Source organism: Kwoniella europaea, chromosome 1, assembly GCF_036810445.1.
Source record: "Kwoniella europaea PYCC6329 chromosome 1, complete sequence".
NCBI lineage: Eukaryota > Fungi > Basidiomycota > Tremellomycetes > Tremellales > Cryptococcaceae > Kwoniella > Kwoniella europaea.
The window spans coordinates 8,356,060-8,379,860 of NC_089487.1; the positions used below are offsets into that span (position 1 = coordinate 8,356,060).

Here is a 23,801-nt window from a genome sequence, read left to right on the forward strand (position 1 = left end):
ATGATTTTGTATGGAAGGGAAATACGTCATGATCGTCATTCCAGCCAAGAATGTTCAAACAATCGGTTTTAACCGAAGTGCTTAAATTCGTCTTTCGTGAAAAGCGCTGAAATGATTAATAGGAACCAGATTCAGTAGACTCACTTGAGGTGAGTTTAATGATAAGAGGCACGTTGATGGTGACGTCCTGCTGCGCATGAATCTGGATGGGATGTAACATGTGTGTTAGCATTGCAGGTTTTGTACCTTTACAACGGGTAGCAAAGGTGGTAGGCAATCATGAAAGAAATCGGTACATCACCCTTCATGTCTCTCTTGGCGAAGCCACCAATGTATGGACATTAGATGAACATATATACTGCGGATGAGAATGGTTACAAAAAAAGTTGACACTTCCTAGTCGAATGTTCACGCAACTACAGCTCCAAATTGCAGCGGAGTTGAGGTGGTCCATGTGGTGGGCAGCGGACCTCTCGGACTTGTCCGTCATTCTTAGCCCACCGTGTTTATCTACGATTTTCGCTTCATCCGCTAATTTTGGAGTTGTCGAAGGTTTAAACTGGACATGCAATTTACATCCACTCATCACATCTGATCTAATAGGCTATAAAATTCATCGCTCGAAGCTCTGTTGTTCTAATCACAAGCTATGGCACCTCCTACAAGGCCACGCTCGGGAAGAGAGAAGTATCGGCAACGTGCTTTGGACCTTATGAGTGCTCATCCGCTGATCGATACTCATGTTGATCTACCTTTGATCTTGAGAGCAGTCAGTAAGTGTCTGGAAAGAGTAAGTTGACAGATGACATCAGTTCGCTCATACTTGAACCGCTTATAGATCGAAATCCTGTAGAGGGTGCTGAGCAGATAGCGGGACCATACCCTGGCCATGTCGATGTTCCGAGAATGAGACAAGGCAAATTGGGCGGGATCTTTATGGCTGTCTGGCTACCTTGTAGACCGGGAACAGACTACTGTCTACCTAGTGATGTGAGTGTTACTGCTACTATCAAGTAGCTTCCTTTCCGAAAACACCAGTAGACATTCACTAATTTGGGTTTCATGCAGGATGTAAGGGATGCGTTGGAACAGGTTGATCAGATTCAACTCATCATGCGAGAAAAGGTACATATAGTTCTCCCGTCGGAACCGAGATATCTAGATAAGCAATCTGACAGGGAGATAGGATTTTCAATATGCTCGAAACTCAGAAGACACTTTGAAAGCTTTCAAGGCTGGTAAATTTGCTACTTTCATTGGTGTTGAAGGGTGAGTATCAACATGCTCCTGGTCGTCGTTTCAAACAAAGTGTATGCTAACACACATGGTGTTGTTGCTCAGAGGTCATATGCTCGGTAATTCCCTTTCAATCTTGCGTATATGGGCACAATTAGGTGTAAGGTATATAACCTTGACACACACGGGACATAATGGTTTGTTTGCGGAAGAAGATGCTTGTTGTCCCATACGCATTCTTGCTGATAATTGTTTGAATTAGCTTTCGCTTCCTCAGCTGGTAGTGGAGATCCTCTTGATCCGGTACATCCAGGAAATGGTTTATCGGAGTTAGGTAAAGAATTGATCAAAGAGATGAATCGAACAGGTAGTGAGTCCAATCCCTTTGTTGTACATTGACGGGCTCGCTAAAAATCGCTTGATTGTTACAGTCATGATTGATCTCTCTCATGTGTCTGATGAAACGATGAGACAGTCCATACAACTATCCAAAGCGCCCGTCCTATTTTCTCATTCGAACGCAAGAACATTGTGTGATCATCCTCGTAATATCCCAGATGACGTTTTGGACATGATAGGCAGTGAAGAAGGGAAAAACAACGGCGTGATGTGAGTGCATCTCGCCATACTGATTCCTACTAGAGTGCTGATCAGATTTTACGACAATGTCAGACACTGCGTGTTCTGTGATAAATTCGTTGGTCTCGAAGATCCCACTTTGGAAAAAGTAGCAGATCATATTGAGTATATAGCTAAGAAATGTGGTAAAGCTCATGTGGGCATAGGATCCGATTTTGGTAAGTACTCGTAATTCGCTTCTCTTCCCTCTTCCCAGGCTATCATTCGTGGCATGAAGCTATTAGCAGCTGGGCTGATTGTTATCAATGGTATATAGATGGCATAGATTATAGTGTCGAAGGGTTAGAAGATGCTACCAAGTATCCCGATCTCATATCAGAGATGATGGCCAGAGGTTGGACGGATGAAGAGATCATAGGTCTGATGGGAGGGAATCTGATGGGAGTCATGGATGAGGTAGATCGAGTACAGCAGCAATTGAAAGATCAGAAGCCTTCAGGTGCAGTATACGATCAGAGGACGGATCTGCCTGGTATATGGTTGGAAAACTTACCACAGTTGGCGAGAACGCATCTAGAAGAGAGGAATAAGTAAGATAGTATGGTAGATGCAACCGTGTGAAAGTTGATTTGACCAACATGTCATTTGTTTGGCTCCATCTTGAAGACTGAACCATTCGATCGAAATGAATGTGCCGTAGCGACTTCACTTCTGTAACAACTGACAACTACTACCATATTCATCAAAAGTATCCGTTATTTCCACATGAGCACCGCACCCCGTCATGAAACGCAGGAAACCAGCTCTGATCTCGACAGCTGAGCCACGTAAGTCAATATCTTGACTTCACTTTGATCCCCCTGAGATACTTCAACTGAGACGTCTGGCTTAGTGTCAGATGACGAGTTCATCACCGAGTCGAGGGCATCAGCAAAAGCTTATGCAGAGGTACAGAAGATCCAAGCTGAGCGCGAGAGGATCAAGGAGGATAATAAGGAGAGGAAGAAAAGAGGGGAACAAGCATTAACTCTACCTAAATTACCTGGAACGAAGCGGAAATCGGATGGTGTTGTCAGAAAGGGGCTATACGAGAGTAGTCCTAGTGAAGATGAGGACGAAGAAAGTTGGATAGAGTACGGGGAGGGAAAGAGGGTGAAGAAAAGGAAAAAGGATGAAGAATTGAAATATGAAGGTCGTGAGCCATCAGTTGTCATGTGGATCCTTCACCTCGCATGTGAGGGGCTGATGTGAAGGATAATAGAGGTCATTCTACCTTTCAATCCCATATACCACCTCTCAGGTAAGTGATGAGTCTTACATTGGCAGAGTCCTGCTGACAAGACGTTATAGGTTTACCGGATCCAGAAAACAAAGCGGCAGAAGCTCAAGCTGCCAAGCAGAAGATGATCGACAGGTTATCCGGGAGAAAGTCAACCTCGAGTCCTGTCAGGAGCTCTCCCACACCAGCAGACAGCAGTAGCCCCATCAAGTCGGCCCTCGGTATAGTCATAGCTAGCCAGGCCACTGATGGTAGCGAGGATGAGGGATTACTTGAAGAAGCTCCGGAAGGAGATTACGATGATGAAGAGAATGAAGTGATTGTGCCATGGGGACATACGGTCGAGGGAGAAGAAGGACATGGAGATGAGGTAGAGGAAGAAGGTGTATATTCTGAGGATGAAGAGCTGTTTGCTAGTGAGTCGAATACTTGACGTCTCGGTGTAATCAAAATGACATATCCCCTTAGAAACACCTACCCAGACTAAACCACAGAAATCGACATCACAAGGTGACCTTGAAATGGATGATCTGCCTCCTTACAGACCAACCTTCCCCTTCAGCGAAGAGCAGGCGAAAATAGGTTCATACCCCTTAGATGAGGATGCAACAGATATAGCTGTTCCTCAATCGATCAGTCGGTTTTTGAAGGCATATCAGCAGGTCGGAGCTAAATTCCTGTATGGACATTACAAGCAAGGGATGGGAGGGATATTAGGGGATGACATGGGGTAAGTTCACCTCAGTTTGAGGAGCTTACGCTGATATAACTTATGACAATAGTCTTGGGAAAACCATTCAAGTCATATCCTTTGTGAGTGAAAGTCGTCTGACTTGTGCTGATTATATAGCTCTCCGCCATCATGCGTAAAACAGGTACTTCAGCAGATCATCATAGGCGGAAACGAATGATAAGACAATCGAGTGAGAATCTCAATCCACGCCATTGGCCTACAGCTCTGATTGTATGCCCAAAGTCTTTGGTCGGAAATGTAAGTCTTGCTTTTTTTGAGTTGCTTTGCTGATAGATCTTAGTGGAGCAGGGAACTAGATACTGTGAGTATCTTTGGTTCAAAATATCTTAGGCTCATATTTCTCGTAGTGGGGCTATTTCGAATATGCTATTTGGAGATCCGACAACTGGTCAGATGTGCGAAGTTCATTCATACAGGGATTTCATGACATCAGTGAGTCTTAGATGGTACAACCCATCAGTTGACAATGATCAGTCTTGACTTCCTACGATACTGCACGAAATACCATCGAACACCTCAAGAGTATACCTTTATCGTAAGCTCCCATAATATCAATACCCATAGATTTCGCAGGCTTATGAATACTTTCTAGCGTGGTGATCGTTGACGAGGCTCATCGGATGAAAGAACCTCGAGCACAAGCTACTTTAGCCCTAAAGTCTATCGACTGCAAGATCTGTTTTGCTTTAACGGGTACGTTGGTGCAGAATAGGATGGATGAGATGTGGAGTGTGCTAGACTTCGTGAGTTCTGCGTATGACATCCCTTTGTCCAAAACTGATTCCTGATAGACTCACCGCGGGTGGGCTGGTACTCTAAAAGAATGGAAAGAGTTCGCTGTCAATCCTATCAAACGAGGGCATAGACACGAAGGTACTGCTGCAGAAGTCATTACAGCAATTGTGAGTCGCTCCAATCGCACCCAGTGCGACGCTGATATCCTGCTAGATGAGACTTGGTGTAATGACACAGAAGATCCTGCCTCATTTCTATTTGAGACGAGATAAGCGTTTGATCGCTCATGAAGTGAGTAATTTTGGCAGAGGTACTTGTCAACAAGACTGACTAGAATCTTAGCTTCCGGAAAAGCGGGATATGGTGGTTTTCTGCCCTTTGGCAGAGATGCAGATCTTCGCATATCGCAACCTCATAGCATCTGAAGGTGAGCGTATCCTTCATACATAAAAGCTGATCTATCCCCTAGACATTCAATTCTTGCTACGGCGCAATGATCCATGTGAATGTGGATCTGGCGAAAAGTGAGTTTTAGGTCATTGACGAAGCTGACAAATAAGGCGTATCAAATGCCATCATCCTGAAACGTCGAGAGGTGAGAAGGTCAATGAAGTGCTATTGAAAAAGTAAGTCTTGCGACAGTCTCACGTAACCTGACTACTGATCTGGATGTACTCTGATAGTCTAGCTGCTTGCAAGAAAGTTGCCAATGTAAGAGAATCTCCTTAGCTTGCTTTTGAGGCTGATAGCTAATTGTCTTTACAGCATTTCGGCCTGCTTTACCACGGTAAGTAATCCTTCAACGTGTCAATGTTAAATCTCTAACGGCTCTTATAGCGAAAGATGACTCGCCCCATACTGTGAGTATGAACCTGATGTTTGTAAGGAATCAATTATGTTGAAAGGTACCGCATAGCGGTCGATCAACCGACACTTCTTCAAGATATGCGTACGTATGGTTTTTGAGAACAAGGGATTGAGCTGATCATGCCCCATGAACAGACTGGGCAAGATTACGACTCGAAACAACATAATGTGGTGCAAGCTGCGTTGTGAGTGAAAATCGCACAGCTCACTGTTGTCTTTGCTGAATGTTCGTTGCAGGGATCCCGAAAACTGTGGAAAATGGACAGTGCGTTGCTTCATACAGTATCAGCAGGGGATTCTGAGTCGGTCTGATACTTTACTAGCTACTCGAACAAATGCTGCTTCAATGGCGGAACGATCCTGATGATAACAAAGGTGGGTCTTGTTGAAAGTCATACGAAAATTGACTGACTCTCAACCTGGTAGTCTTGATATTCTCGAACTCGGTACGGTTGCTCAAAATGATCTCCGAGTTCATCTCTACTTCATCTACATGTGAGTTCACGAAAAGAAAAGCAAATCACCACAGCTAATGCATACTGCAGTGGCTGGATTTGCATTCGACATGCTCACGGGTGAAGTGGGAAATACGGAAAGAATGAATATGGTAGATCGATTTCAAGATCGGAGTCAAGATCACTTCGTACTGCTCATTAGTACTCTAGCGGGAGGTGTGGGATTGAATTTGACAGCTGTGAGTGACTCAGTAGATCAAGCAGAGCTGACTGGTTAGGCGAATAAAGTAGTCATTTTCGACCCGGATTGGAGTGAGTGGACCTGAACGTTGACTGAGCTGACATTTCAGATCCCGCCAATGACCTTCAAGCGATGGACAGAGCATTCCGAATAGGTCAGAAGCGTACTGTGTGAGCTATTCAGCGTGCGAAATATAGGCAGAACTCCAAGCTGACAAGCTCAATGCAGTGATGTATATCGTCTCATCGGACAAGGGACCGTCGAAGAGCTCATGTATGAAAGACAAAGTGAGCGAGATTCCTCGCTGGTATTATATGCGTATTGATCTTAGTGCCGTAGTCCACAAACAGCAAAGATCCCGACAGTTGAATGACGGTACTTTCGAAAGCCGTATCCATCAAGGTTTTGATGGGGCCCGAACAGAGAAAGACCAAGGTGAACTCTTCGGTATACAGAATATCTTCCGCTTTGACCCGAGGGGTTTCGTATCTCGAAATGTGAGTATATTGTCTCCCAATGGTCCAGGAAAAAGTTGCATACTGATGGCTCAACAGATAGAACGAGTTAGACAAGCAGAAGATCGGTTTGTACAGGATCTTATTGAAGCTGAATACATCGACTCCGAGGGGGAAGATGAAGATGATTCGGAAGTAAGTATTCCATCCTCTTCATCGGAAAGACACATCCCATCTCGCTTACTGAGTCTCGGGCTCTCCAGGACGAAGCTGGCAAAGCTATGAAGAACGAGCGGAAAGCACGAGATCTACATAGAGCCCACTTGAGAGCTGCTAGTCAGAGAGGTGGCGATAATGACGCGGTATCGCGAAGGCGAGAGGAAGATGTCGTAAATGATATATTGGGTCATGGTAGTATTAGTAAGTCTCATCTTTGGCTAGTGGATTCTGCAACGGGCACTGATGAGACATTCTTGCTAGGTGCAAAGAAGGATAATGACGATATCCTACAAAAGTTGGGCGTCAACAGTGAGTTGTGAAACCCCTGACATCTCGACCTCATTGCTAAATACTTTCACGAGCAGCTCGAATACATGAACAAGCGTTCCGAGATTCGCCTGAGGAAAGAGCAATCTACGAGATTGGGGTACAGGTCAGTCGGACTTTTGCATCTTCAGTCGAATACAGCTTGCTTACTAGGATCGACACATTCAGGTTCTCCGTGATAATCCGGATCTAGCGAGGAAGATCAAGGCGAATGATCTAGGCAAGTTAGGTCGTTCAGTCGTAAGGCGCAAGAAGGTTATCGATACGGATAATGCTCATGATGTCGAGCCATGGAAAAAGAGAATACAAGAAAGGACGGAGAGAGCTAATTCGGAAAACTCGAAAGAAGCTCAGAGGGTTTTGGCTGAATTGAGCGATTGATCAGTGGGCAGTATGACATACATTTATATCCTGCATTTATACCCAGATGTATGCCTCATCAGATATTTTGGTATCCTGATTTCAAATGGTATATAGTATACCTTTAATGTATCTTGATATCTTCCACGATATATCGAAAGGAAGAAATGTAAAAAACCCATCTATGAATTGTATTTACTCTAGGTTATTCTATATACATATAAGTATTCTTGTATGAGGTTTTACTTCAACCCGAAAAGAAAAGAGATTGTATCCGTCCATAGATACCTTGATTGGTATATTTTGGTTTTTTTTTTCTATCTAGCCTTGAATACTCTATCAGGTACATTCTCACCGTCTATATGTCTTCTTACATTCTCACTCCTCATGATAGCATTGGGATCAACACGTTGAAGTACCGATCTGAAATCGTTGAATTTGGGGTAAATGACCTCGAGATCTTTGGGTCGAAGTGAATGTTGTTTGGCCCAGTGGGGTCTACCACCGTGTGATGCAAGGAGAGAAGCGAACTTTTCGTGGAATTTACGGTATGGGACTGCTAAACCGTATGGTCTGATTACACACCATGAAATCAGTCAAGAAGTAATTATGAAGAATAAAGATTGAGGTAAACTCACCGATAAGTGACGACACCAATCCAGCATGTCTCTCTTCCGTAACTGGGACTCAACCAGATATCGTCTTGGGCGGACCATCTGATTTCTATCGGGAAATGGACTCGTAATCCATCATGATCTGCTGCCTCTTGATCTAGCCATACTCGCATTTCTTCTAAACACTGTTTAGCTTGGGATGCATCGATAGCCCATTCAAGAGCGTATTGAGGGAACTAAGTAGTAAAAAACGATGGTGATTAGTTGAGTTGCTTGAGGGAAGAGGGAATCGATAGATGGAAGATCAAGGTGTGAAGGGAAAAGGAGAGAAGCTTTAGTTGAGACTCACCAAACAATCGAAATTTAAAATCTTATACCCATCATCAACTACTTCACTTTCCTGCTTCGACAACCACCATGCCCATCTACCGACGAATGGAGTGAAAGAAGGGAATATACGAGATACGAAAAGGAAGAATTGGGTAACATGGAATCCAAGGATGTGAGCGAGGAGAGAAGTAGTAGGTTGTGCAGGCTAAACAATGATCTTAATTACCTTCTTCTTTCATAAACGATAAGCGATCAAAGCAGTGTCGCTTGACTCACTTGATAGGTTCTATTGGCTCTACCAACGATCATACCTTTTCCATCAGGATACCACCATACTCTAACGTGTTCAGCACTCTTTTTGATCTCATCCAAATTGTCCAATACCTCGTCGACCGACTTGGGTTCTTTTGTCTCTTTCAATCTGAAAGCTTCCTCTACCTCAATCTCAACTTCCAACATCAATCCAGTCGCGCCCAATCCACATAGACTAGCTTTAAACAAATCGGGATCGTCGTTGGGAGACACCTTCACGACGGGTGCACCAGGTAATGGCAATACCAAAACCAACGATCGAACATGCTGAGATAAGACTGGGAAGGTAACACCTGATCCGTGGGATGCGGTTGATATCAATCCACCGATCGTTTGATCGGATATCGATCCGATGTTAGGTAAAGCCATTGGAGGCGATGTAGCTGCCAGGGAAGAATGAACTTGATGAAGGGTAGTGCCTGCCATGAAAGTTGCAGAATGTTTTTCGTAATTGATCTAATGGATCAAAAAAGTTTGATAATCAGTATATGACGATGAATATGTATCGTCATATCAAGAAATGAGTTCAAGTATCAACTCACTTTGACGACACCTTTCAATCCTTCCATCCTGATTAACCATCCATTCGTACATGCCAAATCAGATGGCGAATGACCCACACCAACAGGATGCACCCTCGCACCTTCCCTTCTGGCCAACTCGATGATCTGTCTACACTGCAACGCCGTCGTAGGAGCGAACACCCTCTGGGGTTGACATTTAAACGTTTTTGCCCAATTGGTAAATGTAGCTTGAGGTGAGGAGGTCGGTATCGATATGGATTCTAGAGACTGTTGTAGTTGCTGCGACGATACAGCGCCGAGATCTTCGGACATGATGAACAAGCACTATACGATATGCAAAGGAAGTTGGAAAGGGTATACCAAGTGAGCTAGAACAATGATCGTGGTCGTTTTGATGGTCAGATCGGCCGATTGTCAATTATCGATCACTCGATTATATCTCTGAAGCCGTTATGCTGTATGCTGATATTTTGATAGTAGCGATGAGGATGGGTATAGGATGTCAGATCGACAGCTTGATATATATTCCCAACGAGGTATATGTGAGGAGAAACAAGGATGACGGGATGGATGAATAAATGTGTTTGATCGATGGCGATTTTCAGTTGAATTCCTAATTTTCAATGTTGGGTTTATTTACCTGATTACTCAGAGCCCATGAACCCTGAATCACATTAGACACCGTACTTGTACCGAGTACCCCCGTTCACCGTTCAATCCGGACTATCTTCCTGATATGCATGCACCATCTTGTCTCATTTCTCACACTCCTGCATACAGACACATACACAAACCCCGACCGATGACCGACCCGGATATGAGATTGTTTCAACATAATGCAAGAAACTAGACGAATATATGCTATGTAACTAATCTGTAATCACATCATCACCCATCACCCATCGCAGATCGGTTCACCGATTTCATTCCATTTTATTTCGATTGCCAAATTGTCCATACTGTATCCTCTGATGACGAATCGTTTCAAACATGTGCAAACTTAAATATAACATCCCCTCTTATCTCGTTGGAAGGAATTTTGACCTGCATACCATCACAAATCATCATCAGTACTCTCATCTTGCATTCATGCAAAGCAATAGGACACTTACGCTTCTCGATACATCTGTTCATCCGTTCTCTGATATTCGTGCAATTGGCAATGATCACATCACATCAGCACTTGTAAGCTTGGCATCGTCCATACTATTCGGCGATGACCGATGCTCGTCAAACTCACCCTGAAAACACATATACCGGCAAAGATCGCAGCGGTGAAGACGAGTGAATCGTACACAAACCAGAATATGAACCATGCTAAAAAAAGGAGTAGATATTAAGTTCAGTTCCTGCTGACATCATCTAGAAAGTAGACTAAACCTACAGCTTGTTGGCCAACCCAACAATTCGGAAAACTGAGCACAATCCGATGTATTCCTCTTGTCGAACAGTCTTTCGTCTATGTAGTCCCATACCACGTAAAAGAGATTCATCACTCCAACAAAGAGGACTGTGGAGCAATTTAAATGTCAGCAATCTGGCAGAACTCTGTGAGATAGTCAGTCGATCGACATACCGAAGAATCGTAGAGCCTACGATATTAATATATTGAGCACTATCAGAATTCACTCCTTCTCGTCTTCATCATGCATACACCCTGATGTACTTACATTTCCATGATCACCAAACCATAGTCCAATCAAGAGAGCCTCACATCCTATTATACTCGCGTATGCGCTGTTGTCTCAAACCATCAGTCAATTCACTTCTCGCAAAAAGGAGCATTACACTCACATCCAATGATCCGCTCTCAGTACTGGCACTAGTAATCCAAAATGCAATACCAAAGCACAAGCTTTCGAAGCGACGATGTTGACTAGTTTCGAGATTTAGATCTTATTCCATGATACTCATCTCGGTAAAAAAAATCTGAACTTACATCCGGAAAACTAAATCATAGATCAGCAACTACAGTATATCCATCGATTTCTAAAATACACTTACAATGAACAGAAATCCAACTATCGATGAGCCGATATATCCAGAAGCCAAAGTCGCTACTGCACTTGGACTCCAAAATGTCTGAGCGAAGGTAGGCATAGCATAGGGATTACGTGGTATTCTCGGTGTGGTCCTCATCAATCCCATGACGTGTGTCGCTCCTCCGTCGTTTGGATCAATACATATACTGACCACATGTCCACCGCAGATTAGACCCATCGTCAAATGACTGAGCTCATGCACTCCTACGGTGAATAGCTATACATTTCCCGTCAGTTGAGGAATCACAAGGTCAATATAGTAGAGAAAGGGTGGTAGAATTTTCAGAGGATATGGACGGACTCACCTTCAACCCCGCTATAGCATCCCTTAGTATCGGTAGATTCCACGCTATGAGAATAGCCAAAAACATCACACATGCTGCTATCACCGTATTCGTCTCTGACGGCAGATAATCATATCAGCGATGATCTTGGAGTTGTATAACACAACTTACGAAATGAGTTGGGTGTTATATTAGCTCTTGCGACGAAGGAGTGGAGATTAGAGCTTGAAGAGTTGGCGACCTCTAGTATAGGCTGCGGTATCGTTTGAGGAGGCATGGTGGTTAAGTGAAGTTGGTTTTGGGATATAGGTTGATTGACAAGGTGAAGAACAAGTATACAAGATGATGGTCTCGAAATCCACAACGATCTTCTTGATAGTCCGACTCGATCTGATATGTCTACTGTCTGACTTCTCTGTATGAAAGGACGAGCTGACCGAATGTTGTCGTGGGTGATTTCCGAGAACGGTTGAGAAGGTTGATAGTCAAAGTGCTTCGAACTCCTTTCTGGTACGTGTGTATATCCGGAATGGGGATTGACCAGGTGAACAGTCTTGTCTGATAGGGTATGAGTACGCTTATAATGATGAGAATGATCTAAGGATGTCTGATGATATGATTGATGGTATGGGTAAGTTAGTAAAAGTGATTGATGTATGTTCATGTTTATGCAAAGGGAAGTCACGATAGACACTGTCCGATTCGTATGCATGTATGGTCCCATCCCATACGTGTGTATTGTTGTTGTTGTTGTTATCGTTGATTCATGTTCTACATATATCCATGCTCAAAATTTCAATCTTTTTGGACATGTTTCCGCTGTACCTCGTCCTCGTCTCCCTTTGATACCTCACCCAGGCCCCCTTTTGATGGTGATCGGACTTCCGCTTGCGTATGAGCTCGAGGTATGTGGTCAGTCGTCTGCACACAGCTATGAGGGTCCCAGCATGAGATGCATCTGCATGGGCTTAGCCTATATGGTATGATGTTAGCATGTTAGCATACTGACCTGCCACAAGCGGATAGAGTGGTCAATCTCCGTCACAGCACCATGTCCATTTGATTCCGTGCTCATCCCTACCTCACTCCCATTCCCATCAGTCAATCAGTCAGTCGTGAGCTTGACGTCAAACGAAAGGGCGTGGTATCCCCCTTCTAAACATACATCGTATACTGAAAAATCACCCTCAAAATGTCCGCCCCAGCTGCTATCCCCACTCCTCCCGCTCCTATCGCCGCTCCCATCCCAAGCGAGGACCAAATTGCCAGGAAGGTAAGCTTTCTATTTGATGGTGTGGTCACGAGTCTTGGCTGATTTGATTCATGTCATTGTTGCAGTTCGACAACTGTGTAAGTGCTAGATCGTTCTACATCTTGCGAGGGAAGGCGGTCTCGAAGAAGATACTCAGGAGAGAAGGCTTGGGAGAAACACGTTGCTGGTAGATGGTGAATAGTGAGAGTTAATCCGAACTTCAATAGGTTGCCGATCTTCTTGTAAATGCTGGTCTCGGTTTCGGTGTTGGTGTAGTGGCTTCAGTCCTGCTCTTCCGAAGTGAGTCCGGCTCTTCATGTTTCTCAGCAGGTCTTCAATCCCTCCTCCAATTCGAGAGGGCCGCAGCTTTCTTACTTGAGGAATCTTCGCTAATATGAACCTGTTCCTTACAGGACGAGGTTGGCCTGTAGCTCTTTCCACTGGGTGAGCTCACTCACTCTCCTCTTTACATGATCTCTCCACTGACACTGTTCCAGTTTCGGTGCCGGTGTCGCCTACTCAAATGTGAGCAACTGATGGAGATCTGCGATTATGATGACTACATAGCTAATACAACGGTGCTATAGTGCAACTACTCCCTCAACCCTTACGTCCTCCCCGGTACCAAAGTGCTTCCTGCCAACAAGTCATAGGGATAAGCATGTAATAGAGGAATGGAGTAGATGCTATGCATACAAAGTATGGAACATTTTTGGGTGGTTGTCTGAGACTATCAGATATACTGGATGGTAGTCTCACGTCCAATGTCCATTGAGAAACGTTATATATATCATTCCGTTATACCTGTGGGGATTGTACAGAGTACCCTATCGAGTTGTTGAGTCTGACCGCTGAGAGACATGCTCCTTCCCCTGTACTTCCCAAGGTACACCTCCCACCTGACCGATTCTCTCCTGGGCAATCTTCGCATCTGTCGTATCTCGTGGTATTTTCCGCTGCTCCTCTCCCAGCATAGCTATCAATGAAGCAACACTTGCACATCAGTTCGGTACATTCCGTATAACTAGGCAGCTCTTTAACATACTTCGTCTGTACAGGATAGCTGTCGTCACCACTAGGATAGGAAAAGATACGATGATTGTCTGTTGAAATAGACAAGCGTTAGTATCTGCCGTTCTCCAAGGAAAATGGCAACAAAAACTCACTCTCAGACGTTTCGCATCAGCGTTAAGGGGTTTTGACATTTTGGTAGACGGTGTACAGGAAGTTAGTAGGCTGTTCAAATTATCAAGATGCATCGAGCAAGGCTAAATAAATACAGCATCCAGCAAGGTTGCACCTCATTTAATGGTTGAAAAGAATAACATCCGGTCGAACCTTACGTAACAGATCCCGGATAGCGAGATGGACGATTCTACCCAAGTCTGCATCTAACTCTGTCTCCCTCTTCACCTCGTCCACATCTATCGTCTTGATATATCCATATCATACCTTCCACAGCCATCAGTCGGAGACAACTCACAGCCAAGACGACACGCTGGCTCAGAGGCCATCTTGTTCTTTCTGATTTTCTTTCTTGTATCTACTGAAATATATCAAGCTCACAACCCTCGCCATCTCGTCTTCTCCCTACCACCTCAGTCACGACTGTTGACGTGGAAGAGGACTAAAGAGGACTATACTGAAGCAGCTGAAGACTGACTGGTAAGTCAATGCCGATCACAGAGTCGCTGATGCATCTATAACATCGAGACTCATCGTCAGATCCTCGTGCTGATACGAGTTCTCTCTACTCAGGCCACTAATCCCTCGAACCCTTTTGGAATACCGTCTTATACCGTACCAGGTAAGTCTTGTCTTGTCAAGTCCGCTGACTCTTTATTGACTCGCATCTTCTGACTGTTCTGACTTAGGATGTCACACTTCCCACCATTCCCACCCACCCAATCCGGTCGATATTCTCCCAGCCGAGCTTATAACGATAGACCCCCTTTTCCACCGCCTATCCCTCCCATCCCCCCTCGAGATTTCCCACCATACCCATATCCAAATTCGGCACCACCACCTCCTCCATCTGGTTATCGGCCATATAACGGGTATCCACCTGAACCTCCTAGACCTCCTTATCCTGCATATGAACAACCTCGTCCGTCTTACGAAGATCACTATGATCCATATCAACCATCCGCCAACTCTTACAATGCAGTGCCACCTGCAATCCGTATACCTTCCGGGGGCTACTCTGCAGCATCCGCTATCGAGCCACCTAGACGACAATCTAGACAATCATCACCACCTCCCCGAAGGTCAATTCCGCCTCATGCCCGATCAGACTCCAGATCTACACCATCTGGTCCACCCGATCTCACACTGTTGACCCACCCTACTACGGTTAATATCGGAGGCTTCACGGCTGCTGTGCATTCCCTTCCTCCCTCTCATCTTCCCATCACCAAGTATGTGTCTCTCAATCGAGATGATGCCATCGATCTTCATCGACAATTATGCTCTACCCGCTCATCCGTATGGTACGCCGATGGATCGAGCAGAGCCGGAGAAGCTTGGTGTGCTGCTGTGGAATGGAAAGTCAACTCGAATCTTTCCGGAAGTAAGATGAGAGGACACATACTGGGAGGAGATGCTCTGGAATCTGAATTCGGTGGGATTTACAAAGCTGCAGAAGGATTTAGAGAACTTCTCCAACAATCTATCAAGGACGGTGTGCCGATCTCACATGAGCTCACGGTATTTTGCGATTCTCAAGCGGCCATCATTGGTATCGACACCTCTTCACGACTGGAAGCTGTGAAATTTGATCAGCTTTGGCGAGAAATCTGTACCGAATATCTCCATGCTCATATGACGCTTGTCTGGATCCCAAAGGATAGTGGTGTAGAGGGTCATAATCTCGCGGACAAGATCGCTACCGTTGGTGCAAGCAATTCTTATCTCAAGAGAAGAAAGGAGAGAACGTTAGCAGATATTTACATGCGACCCGGAGGTGGAGAACCCGAGCCATCTGCCAGCTCAGAGCCTGGCCCTTGGCAAAGAGGAGATTCAGAGCCATCTCGACCCAGATTGCCATTCGATCGCCCCGTGCCAGCTGCTCTTTCACCACCTATCCTCACAAGTGGCGAGCCTGGCGAGTACAATGATCTCGAACTCGATCTTGGCGCAATGCCACAGCCTTCGGCAGCTATGGATGGTGAAGATGAAGGCATTCAGCCTCGTGAAGGTGCGATCTTCGTCACTCAGTGAGTCATCGTCAGTACGTGGAACAACGACATTTTACTGACTTCGCCTTAGCTTCCCACATGAAGCGTCAGCTAAAGATATCGGGATATTGTTTGCACAATATGGAGAAATGTAAGTATTTATGGTTTAAATTGGCTCTTATATACCTATGTTGACGACATTATCCAGCGTCGCCGTCGATATCTTCCACATTTCCCCGGCTCTTCCTCGTTACGCCAACGTCACTTACAGCGACCCTGCATCTGGTATCGCAGCCATCCATGACCTTCATCGCAAGCCTATCAACCTCGATTCACCGTTCGCGCGAGAGAATGAGGCTGATCTGGACTTCTGGAAAAACTGGGCTGGTCAATTGACGGTGGTGTTGCATGAACCCCCTCGTATAGTCCCCGCCGCTGTGGAAGCCGACTTCCCTGATCTGCCTGACTGGGCGAGAGGAGAGAAGGATGCTGCTCACAAGAATGAAGAGGACGAAACGATGGAGGTTGAAGGGCAGATCAAAGAGGAAAGAAGTCCCAGTCCCGAGATAGAAAGTAGGAAGCGAGAGGGGGAATCGCAGCCGGAAGACAATATTGGGTCAGCAGCAGAATCGTGAGCTCCAAATATACGGAGTTCGAAAATCGTGACTGACAATCAGTTCTCTTGCAGCATTGCACCACCTTCACCCAAGCGTGCACGACAGGATATCGATGATACCACTCCGAACTCTGCTGCAGAGCAGCAACTTCCTAAAAAATCTGATCCTGTTCCTACTGCTGACTCCACTCACATTGTGCCTGCTTTGACTCAAAGTGCTGTGTCAAACCTGACGGAAGACTCACCAACCTCTCAAGACCCTACAACAAGCAAGATCGCATCTCCTCAAGTGGCTGCACCACGAGACACTCCACCGGTCATCGGGCTGCCTCCTTTCCCACCCACTCTGAAGGCTAATGATAGAGCAAAGGTACCCACTCCTCAAGCTCAACCCATCAGTCTGGCACCTATGAATGGTCATACTTCCTCTCATCCGACAAACACATTGCCTCCTACACCTTTGACTGCTGAAAAACCCTCCATGGGTGCAAGTACCCCTTCAAGATCTCCTCGACAATCCACACCTCAATCAACCACATCAAGCTCAGCGAAACCTGCAATCACGAATTCCGCTTCGGAGCCGCAGGAAAGTCCCATCAAGATTAGTGCTAAAACCCTTCGAGCTCACTTAATCTTGGTCCAGAACTCACTATCAAAGCACGGGATTGACAATTGGATCGCTCACACCTGTCTCATTGCTCATGATATTGATCACGCCCGACGAGCGCTTCAAGCCGACCTCTACGCTACGGACGAATGTTTCATATCTGGACGAGACCTCGAACGTGCTCTCTCTGCGAGAGGCTTCACACCTCCAAGAGTGGACGCGTTCATCACCAAAGTACTGAAAGTTTTAGATGGGATCGCTGCTGCGGAAGAACCTGAATCTGATCAACCTGATTCTGACGAGGATATCGAACGATTACAATCTGAATTGACTGAATCACTCAGTAATTACCCTAACGAAACTAAAGAAGCTATGACCAATGCAGCTAGAGTGATGGAATTTTTAATGCGAGGTAAAGAATTACAAGAGAAGAAAAGACTCGAGGTGGAAAGAAGGGTGAAAGTCTTGGAAGGGATGGTCAAAGTTGGTGAAGTTGTTGGAGGAGTGGTTCGATACTTATTGACCGAAGATAAATAGTCACTGAAGTTACTGAAAAATTGGTTATGATAGTGGGAAGTATCTTGATCCTTGTTGGTTACTTGTTTCTAAGGATGAAGGACGAAATGATGGAAATGTGGTCCTTGAGAGTGATGATGATGAATATGTATCTTATATACATGTATCACGATCTTATTGATCGGATGAGGCATAAGCTTGAGTAAGCAATGCAATTGATATAAATTTAACTAATGGGTAATGGTGAACAATCTGACTGTAGCTGAGTCAACTCATGCATCAACGCACGGATCACTCACTGACTTTCCTCCTTCAACAAGTATAGCAATATCGATGTACACTCTTCCTCTTCCTTTTCCTTTCCTCTCTTTCTCCATCTGACATTTCTTCACTGTGTCTGAGGTAATCCATAGTGAATTGTCAATTGACTCACCCAGAGTCATCTCAAAATACTCCAGTCGACTAACACACGATCGAAGACCTTTAGCTTGTGAGCAGCCTCGTTCATAATTCACCACCTTCGCCACCCGGCATGTCTTCCTCGACAACCAAAATCCCCATGTCCAACCCTGGTGAGTGTTTTCGTCATCTCCGCGATTGATCAAATCGGCCACAAGCTTATATATATCAATAAGGACCTTGGACTGGTACGGAACTCCACTAATGAAGGTGAGGATCAATGGAGTAATCACTTCTCTCAGACTTTAGGAAAGGAGGTTACAAGACCTCTTCAAGGCAAGGGTATGATTCTAGCTGATGCGGTGAGTGACGTGCAGGGAATATCCAATCATTTTGCTGATTTCTATTCTTCCAGATGGGTACCGGCAAAAGTCTGATTGTTCTGGCTCTTATTGAAGCTTCAGTCGGAGCGATAGATGAGTGGATGAGCGGTAAGCACATCTTCCTTCCGCCTTGCATCGTTATGCTGAATTTGCGATATTGCAGTATCAGTCATCTTGTCGGAAGAGCCTACCTACCGACTTCCCAAGGAATATCCGATGTCCAAAATCTTCGTTGACGATGCACCCTCAGATAATCCGATTATACTCGCTGGAAAAGGCCGTTTCTGGCGAGAACCTGAAGAAATTGATTCCATCTACCATACCACCTCAGCCACTTGTCAGAAATCCAGAGCCACTCTGCTCGTGTGTCCCAAATCGATAGTTGGCGTATGGGAAGAAATGATCGAGAATCACTGGAAAGGTAGAAATGGCAAATGGTGAAATCCTACAGAGGTACTCAGACCTCAAGACCGCCCTTTAATCGTATATAATCACTATGAGAAGCAGAAAGAGGAGAAGATAGATAAACTCAAGAATGCTTCGATCGTCATTACAGCCTACGACGCTCTTACACTCAGCCACAGAAAGAAAGGGCTTCTTCATAAACTGCTCTTCTATCGAGTCGTGTTGGATGAGGGTCAGTGAGTGTTATAATCAACTATTTAGAGCTGAACGAATGTTAACCTTTCATCACACAGTCATATCTATAACAGCAAGACTCAAAGGTTCAAAGCTGTCGAAGCTTTACACAAGCGTCATGTTCACGTTCTCACTGGCACTCCAGTGCAGAATCATTTATCTGAACTTTACGCCTACGCTAAACTTTTCAATCTTCCGAGTGGTCTCACGTCTCAATCCTTTTTCGAGGGTAACATCACGTCACCCGCTCTACTTAAGAACACCATTGCCATTCGAAAGTTTGGCGAGATCTTCTCACTTCGAAGACTCAAGAAAGACCTCGGCGATGTGAATCTGCCCTCGAAAACCATCAAGGTGTTCTGGCTGAGTAAGAAAATGCTCATAGAAGCTTTGGAAGGGGTAGAAGATAGGTCTCTAGTACCTTGGACCAGTAGCACCAGTGGTGCTGAAGATAAAGAATCTCGAGCAGAATGGCTCACTACCTTTAGGACTCGAAGAAAATATTGGTGGGCAAAGAAGTATAGACCTATCACTGCTAAAGAATCCATCAAGATGAAATGGTTCCGATTTTTCCTCGAAAAGCAAGCTCATGGGAAGATCGTCGTATTGTAAGTGAAATCTAATGAGCGCAACAGACAAAATGACTGACAATAGCATTTTCCAGCCACCATTGGAAGCATACCGCCAAGATGTGAGTCACAGATTGGAATTATCAGATCGAGTGCACTGATCATTGATGGAATGTGTACCTTAGGGCGGACAAGATCCTCAAAGAAATGCAATACGGTATCGTCTATCTGAAGGCTAACATGAGCATCGAGGATCGAGTCAAATACACTGAGAAGTTTAACAAGGATCCAAAGCAAAAATTGTGCTTATTGGCGTCAATCAAGGTCGGAGGTGAAGGGTTGTCTATGGTTGGCGCGTCAGCCTGCGTCTTCTTGGACCTCATGTGGTAAGTTATCCACATTCCTGCGAGAAAGGTGGGTGATCTAAAGTATTGGTAATAGGAACCCTGCTTGGCATGCTCAAGCGATGGACCGACTTGTAAGTTATACATTGTTTTTGAGATCATCTATCATCTCTATGGGTGTACTTGTACATCTAACCGTGACCAATCATAGCATCGACAAGGCCAGATCAACCCCGTCACGGTCTACATGCCCATGACTCGAGCTACTTACGAAGAAGAGATTTGGCTTCGTCAAGATGCCAAACGAGGCTTTTTAAATTTGATTTATCCAAATGATCCACCTGGAAAACTGCGATTATGTGACTATCCTCCTGAACTGTTACAATGGCTCAGAGATAACCCAAACCCCCAAGAAGAAGGTAATGAAGACGATGAAGTTGATGAAAGCCATGAAGCGGAATATCACGAGTCCCGCAAGATCGATCATCCCTTCTGAAGCGCCGCTGTGTATGACCAATCTTGGAGTGAACCGTGTCGTGAACTTACACATTACATACCTGCATATACTGACCTATATATCTATCCTGACGATTTCTGTTGACTATCCTGTTTACGTCTCTTATCATATGCATGTTCACATAATACTCATCATAAACAAACACACTTTCATAGGCACCATCACGTACGGTGAGAAACACCCTCACATTTGCTCTTAGCAGGAAGCTCTTGTGCAGGTGAGGATCGCTGAGAATGAGATGCACGGGCGCATGTCATGTTCAGCACAGACCTCTTTGGTTCATTCAATGGCGACGTTCGTGATCTTGGGCCCGCTCACTCTTGTCTTTTCTTTTCCTTTCTCTCTGGCCGATCGATATCCTATCGCAATCCTACCCTGCTACATTTCTTTGGCATGAGTATAAGAGACACACCCGTAGCTCGCTTCTGAATTTACTTCCGATTTTCGCTTTCAACTTTATCCACCAGAAATACTGTGATACTATTCCAGCTGCATTCTTAATATTGCCGTAACGTCCAAGACAATTGATATCAGGATCGATTGTTTGAACATCCAAGATGATGCCGCCGCCGGGTATTCCTCCTAGCAACCCTGGTAAGTTCCTTGACAGTTGCGCTTAGCTTTTTGAAATTGATGCTATACACGTTTAGGTAATCACACTGGCAAGTATCTTCTGCAACATCAACGAACCAATGTCACCAAAATCCTAGCCAAAGAATTGGATTACGAATCTCTTCTCCAAGCAATCGTCCGGTATGACGAGTCCCTGCGTGATTGCCAAACGTTGGAGCTGTCAGCTATCCCTCAGCTTTGGCACAGAGTGAAAGACACAAATTGGGTGAATGTCATCACAGAGGAAGTCTCTGTTGATAAAGTAAGACCTGGACATGGTAGAGGGTTAGTCCTAGCTGACGAAGTGAGTTATACCTGCATTCCATTGTCACACTATTTTCCCGTACATTGATGTTTGACGGCCTTCCAGATGGGCACTGGCAAGAGCCTCACAGTCCTTGCCGTCATAGAATCAACGCTCATAGCAGTAGATGACTGGTTCAATAGTAAGCTGCTTATCCATCAGAATGAACAGTACAGCTGATTTTCGGATTAGTACCATTACCTAGGGGGAATGTTGATGTTCCCATTATCCGATTGCCACTAGGATGGAACGAGAGCCAGATCATCCTTGAGAGTTCATTTTCGGAGGACCGTCCTGCCAAGAAGCCAAGAATTCAAACAGAAGATACGTGCTCTGCACCGAAACTCGCTCAATCAGAAGGCTGTATGCCAAAACCTAGAGCCACCGTCAAAGTTTGCCCCAAGTCGATAGTTGGTGTATGGGAAAACACCATCAAAGAGCATTGGAAAGGTAAAAAAGTGTTTAGTGGAAACTCATGGGCTCAATCCTCTACTCCAACAGAAGATAGAATTCTCTTCGTATATAATCACTACAAGGAAAAAGACTATACCGGTCAACCCTTCGATGATCCTCACCTCGTATGAGGCGTTGATCGACAGCTGGAACAGCACTGGTCCTTTGCATCAATTAGCTTTCTATCGAGTTGTTCTCGATGAAGGACAGTGAGTGATTTGGCTGAAAAGGGAGTATGCCCATAGTAGTCCAGGACGCTAAATTGCACGCTGTTCTAGTCGAGCCAAAAACCACAATTCTAAAACTTTCCGAGCCATCAAGTCTCTCCAATATCGTCATCTTCATGTCGTCACTGGTACACCTATTCAGAATCGTCTTACTGAAATGAACTCATACTTACAGCTTCTCGACGTGCCTTCGTCATTGACGGAATTAGCGACTTACATAGGAGTCTGCGTTCGACCTGCGCTTGACAAGGATAAGCCTGATTCAAGTGCTTTACGTCAAATCGGTCAGATATTCACGACAAGACATTACAAAAGGGATTCGACCGAAATGATCTTGCCATTCAAACATGTACATGTATTTTACTTGCCTGAAAACCAGGCCACTCCCGACTATCCTGTCACTTATGATGAAGAGATCATGGAGCCACATAGCTCGAGTCAAAAGAAGGGCGAGGATATGGACACCACGGCACGGGAACGATGGCTGGCCAAGCTCTCCTTTAATGGAAAATTGCGATTCAAAACGAAATACGAGCCACTCACGTCCAGTAAATCTTCAAAAATCCAACGGCTCCGTCATTTTGCTCAGGGAGAAGGTCTAGAATTTGGGAAGGTAGTATTATTGTGAGTCAAATTCAGTCATCATGCTCATGGCCCACCATGGAGTCTGTTGCTGAAGCCAACACATCCAGCTATAATTGGGGACACACCGCAACAGTGTATGTAAGCTATTGTCGTGAAAGTATACTGATCGCTAACACCAATACAACTTGAAAGGGCAAGGAGAGTCATGCTCTCCATGGGTTATAGAGTGTTGGAGCTGAAAGCATCCCTCAAATGCCCCGAGAGAGGAAAACTAATCGAAAGATTCCATGAGATTAAGGATGGGCAAGTCTGTCTACTGTCGTCCATCAGAGTCGGCGGGGAAGGGTTGTCTATGATAGGTGCCAACGCATGCGTTTTCCTGGACCTCATGTGGTGAGTGAGAGTCGTATTCCGGAGAAGCCGCTCGAGAGCTGATAACGATTCTCCAAGGAATCCAAGCTGGCACGAGCAAGCCATGGACCGGCTGGTAAGTGGTTCATACATGCTCATACAGTACGACAAGGCTAATTGATCCACTCAACACATGTTCGATGTGACCACTTCAGCACCGACCAGGGCAGACAAAGCCCGTTCACATTTACATGCCGATAACCCAACTGTCCTACGAGGTAGGCATCAGGTCTGCCCAAATGCTCAAGAAATCTTTTGTCAATATGGTATATGTCGAAGACCCTCCTGGGGACTTAAGTCCTTCTGATATCCCAGTGGAGTATCTGGAATGGATTCAAAGAATGATGGACACCCATGAAGAAGACAAATCAGATATCTCAGCCGAATCCTGATTTCTTTATTTTTCGTACTTAAAACCTGTATATACTGCACATTTTCCTTTGTATTTCCCTATTTTCAGCGAGACCTCAGGACACACCACATTTATCATCATCTTGAATGAATCGGCTTGACGTGTGTGGTCTGTAGACAGTCGAAATGGCTATTATGAACGTGCTAAAAAACGTTTGATTAACCAC

At 45.0% G+C, this 23,801-nt stretch overlaps 9 protein-coding genes across 9 annotated transcripts; 6 read left to right on the top strand and 3 right to left on the bottom strand.

Moving 5' to 3' along the window:
• Positions 1–649: 649 nt before the first annotated feature.
• Positions 650–2,409, top strand: V865_003165 (uncharacterized protein; the record flags this gene model as incomplete). Its single annotated transcript, XM_066226963.1, has 9 exons — positions 650–773; positions 839–990; positions 1,069–1,125; positions 1,187–1,269; positions 1,342–1,433; positions 1,499–1,606; positions 1,668–1,845; positions 1,909–2,033; positions 2,132–2,409. 9 exons carry the CDS (start codon positions 650–652, stop codon positions 2,407–2,409), a joined length of 1,197 nt encoding a protein of 398 aa, XP_066083060.1.
• A 190-nt stretch (positions 2,410–2,599) lies between these two features.
• Positions 2,600–7,528, top strand: V865_003166 (uncharacterized protein; the record flags this gene model as incomplete). Its single annotated transcript, XM_066226964.1, has 33 exons — positions 2,600–2,642; positions 2,708–3,010; positions 3,077–3,115; positions 3,166–3,510; positions 3,563–3,824; positions 3,877–3,907; positions 4,071–4,085; positions 4,129–4,149; positions 4,196–4,280; positions 4,323–4,383; positions 4,441–4,591; positions 4,640–4,750; positions 4,797–4,874; positions 4,926–5,010; positions 5,053–5,107; positions 5,177–5,209; positions 5,267–5,294; positions 5,349–5,370; positions 5,421–5,443; positions 5,500–5,532; positions 5,586–5,635; positions 5,688–5,715; positions 5,774–5,825; positions 5,877–5,945; positions 5,996–6,148; positions 6,256–6,316; positions 6,375–6,433; positions 6,486–6,643; positions 6,701–6,796; positions 6,865–7,021; positions 7,082–7,129; positions 7,186–7,253; positions 7,316–7,528. 33 exons carry the CDS (start codon positions 2,600–2,602, stop codon positions 7,526–7,528), a joined length of 3,036 nt encoding a protein of 1,011 aa, XP_066083061.1.
• A 296-nt stretch (positions 7,529–7,824) lies between these two features.
• Positions 7,825–9,599, bottom strand: V865_003167 (uncharacterized protein; the record flags this gene model as incomplete). The annotated part of the gene is made up of 5 exons (XM_066226965.1): positions 7,825–8,080; positions 8,146–8,357; positions 8,471–8,656; positions 8,728–9,219; positions 9,306–9,599. 5 exons carry the CDS (start codon positions 9,597–9,599, stop codon positions 7,825–7,827), a joined length of 1,440 nt encoding a protein of 479 aa, XP_066083062.1.
• A 707-nt stretch (positions 9,600–10,306) lies between these two features.
• On the bottom strand, positions 10,307–11,890 carry V865_003168 (uncharacterized protein; the record flags this gene model as incomplete). Its single annotated transcript, XM_066226966.1, has 11 exons — positions 10,307–10,331; positions 10,400–10,428; positions 10,528–10,604; positions 10,672–10,797; positions 10,864–10,879; positions 10,958–11,024; positions 11,082–11,163; positions 11,227–11,236; positions 11,292–11,546; positions 11,635–11,729; positions 11,785–11,890. The coding sequence occupies 11 exons, from the start codon at positions 11,888–11,890 to the stop codon at positions 10,307–10,309; spliced, it is 888 nt and encodes a 295-aa protein (XP_066083063.1).
• A 915-nt stretch (positions 11,891–12,805) lies between these two features.
• On the top strand, positions 12,806–13,518 carry V865_003169 (uncharacterized protein; the record flags this gene model as incomplete). Its single annotated transcript, XM_066226967.1, has 6 exons — positions 12,806–12,886; positions 12,952–12,963; positions 13,093–13,165; positions 13,279–13,309; positions 13,363–13,390; positions 13,453–13,518. 6 exons carry the CDS (start codon positions 12,806–12,808, stop codon positions 13,516–13,518), a joined length of 291 nt encoding a protein of 96 aa, XP_066083064.1.
• Positions 13,519–13,692: 174 nt separating this feature from the next.
• Positions 13,693–14,070, bottom strand: V865_003170 (uncharacterized protein; the record flags this gene model as incomplete). The annotated part of the gene is made up of 3 exons (XM_066226968.1): positions 13,693–13,841; positions 13,911–13,968; positions 14,032–14,070. The coding sequence occupies 3 exons, from the start codon at positions 14,068–14,070 to the stop codon at positions 13,693–13,695; spliced, it is 246 nt and encodes an 81-aa protein (XP_066083065.1).
• A 670-nt stretch (positions 14,071–14,740) lies between these two features.
• V865_003171 (uncharacterized protein) lies at positions 14,741–17,801 on the top strand (the record flags this gene model as incomplete). The annotated part of the gene is made up of 4 exons (XM_066226969.1): positions 14,741–16,080; positions 16,133–16,192; positions 16,250–16,672; positions 16,730–17,801. The coding sequence occupies 4 exons, from the start codon at positions 14,741–14,743 to the stop codon at positions 17,799–17,801; spliced, it is 2,895 nt and encodes a 964-aa protein (XP_066083066.1).
• A 511-nt stretch (positions 17,802–18,312) lies between these two features.
• On the top strand, positions 18,313–20,610 carry V865_003172 (uncharacterized protein; the record flags this gene model as incomplete). The annotated part of the gene is made up of 10 exons (XM_066226970.1): positions 18,313–18,352; positions 18,450–18,541; positions 18,595–18,670; positions 18,726–18,925; positions 19,070–19,203; positions 19,261–19,809; positions 19,866–19,892; positions 19,956–20,156; positions 20,212–20,248; positions 20,326–20,610. The coding sequence occupies 10 exons, from the start codon at positions 18,313–18,315 to the stop codon at positions 20,608–20,610; spliced, it is 1,641 nt and encodes a 546-aa protein (XP_066083067.1).
• Positions 20,611–21,188: 578 nt separating this feature from the next.
• V865_003173 (uncharacterized protein) lies at positions 21,189–23,615 on the top strand (the record flags this gene model as incomplete). Its single annotated transcript, XM_066226971.1, has 9 exons — positions 21,189–21,225; positions 21,282–21,547; positions 21,614–21,689; positions 21,740–21,957; positions 22,049–22,209; positions 22,279–22,851; positions 23,005–23,205; positions 23,263–23,299; positions 23,379–23,615. 9 exons carry the CDS (start codon positions 21,189–21,191, stop codon positions 23,613–23,615), a joined length of 1,806 nt encoding a protein of 601 aa, XP_066083068.1.
• Between the last annotated feature and the right edge of the window lie 186 nt (positions 23,616–23,801).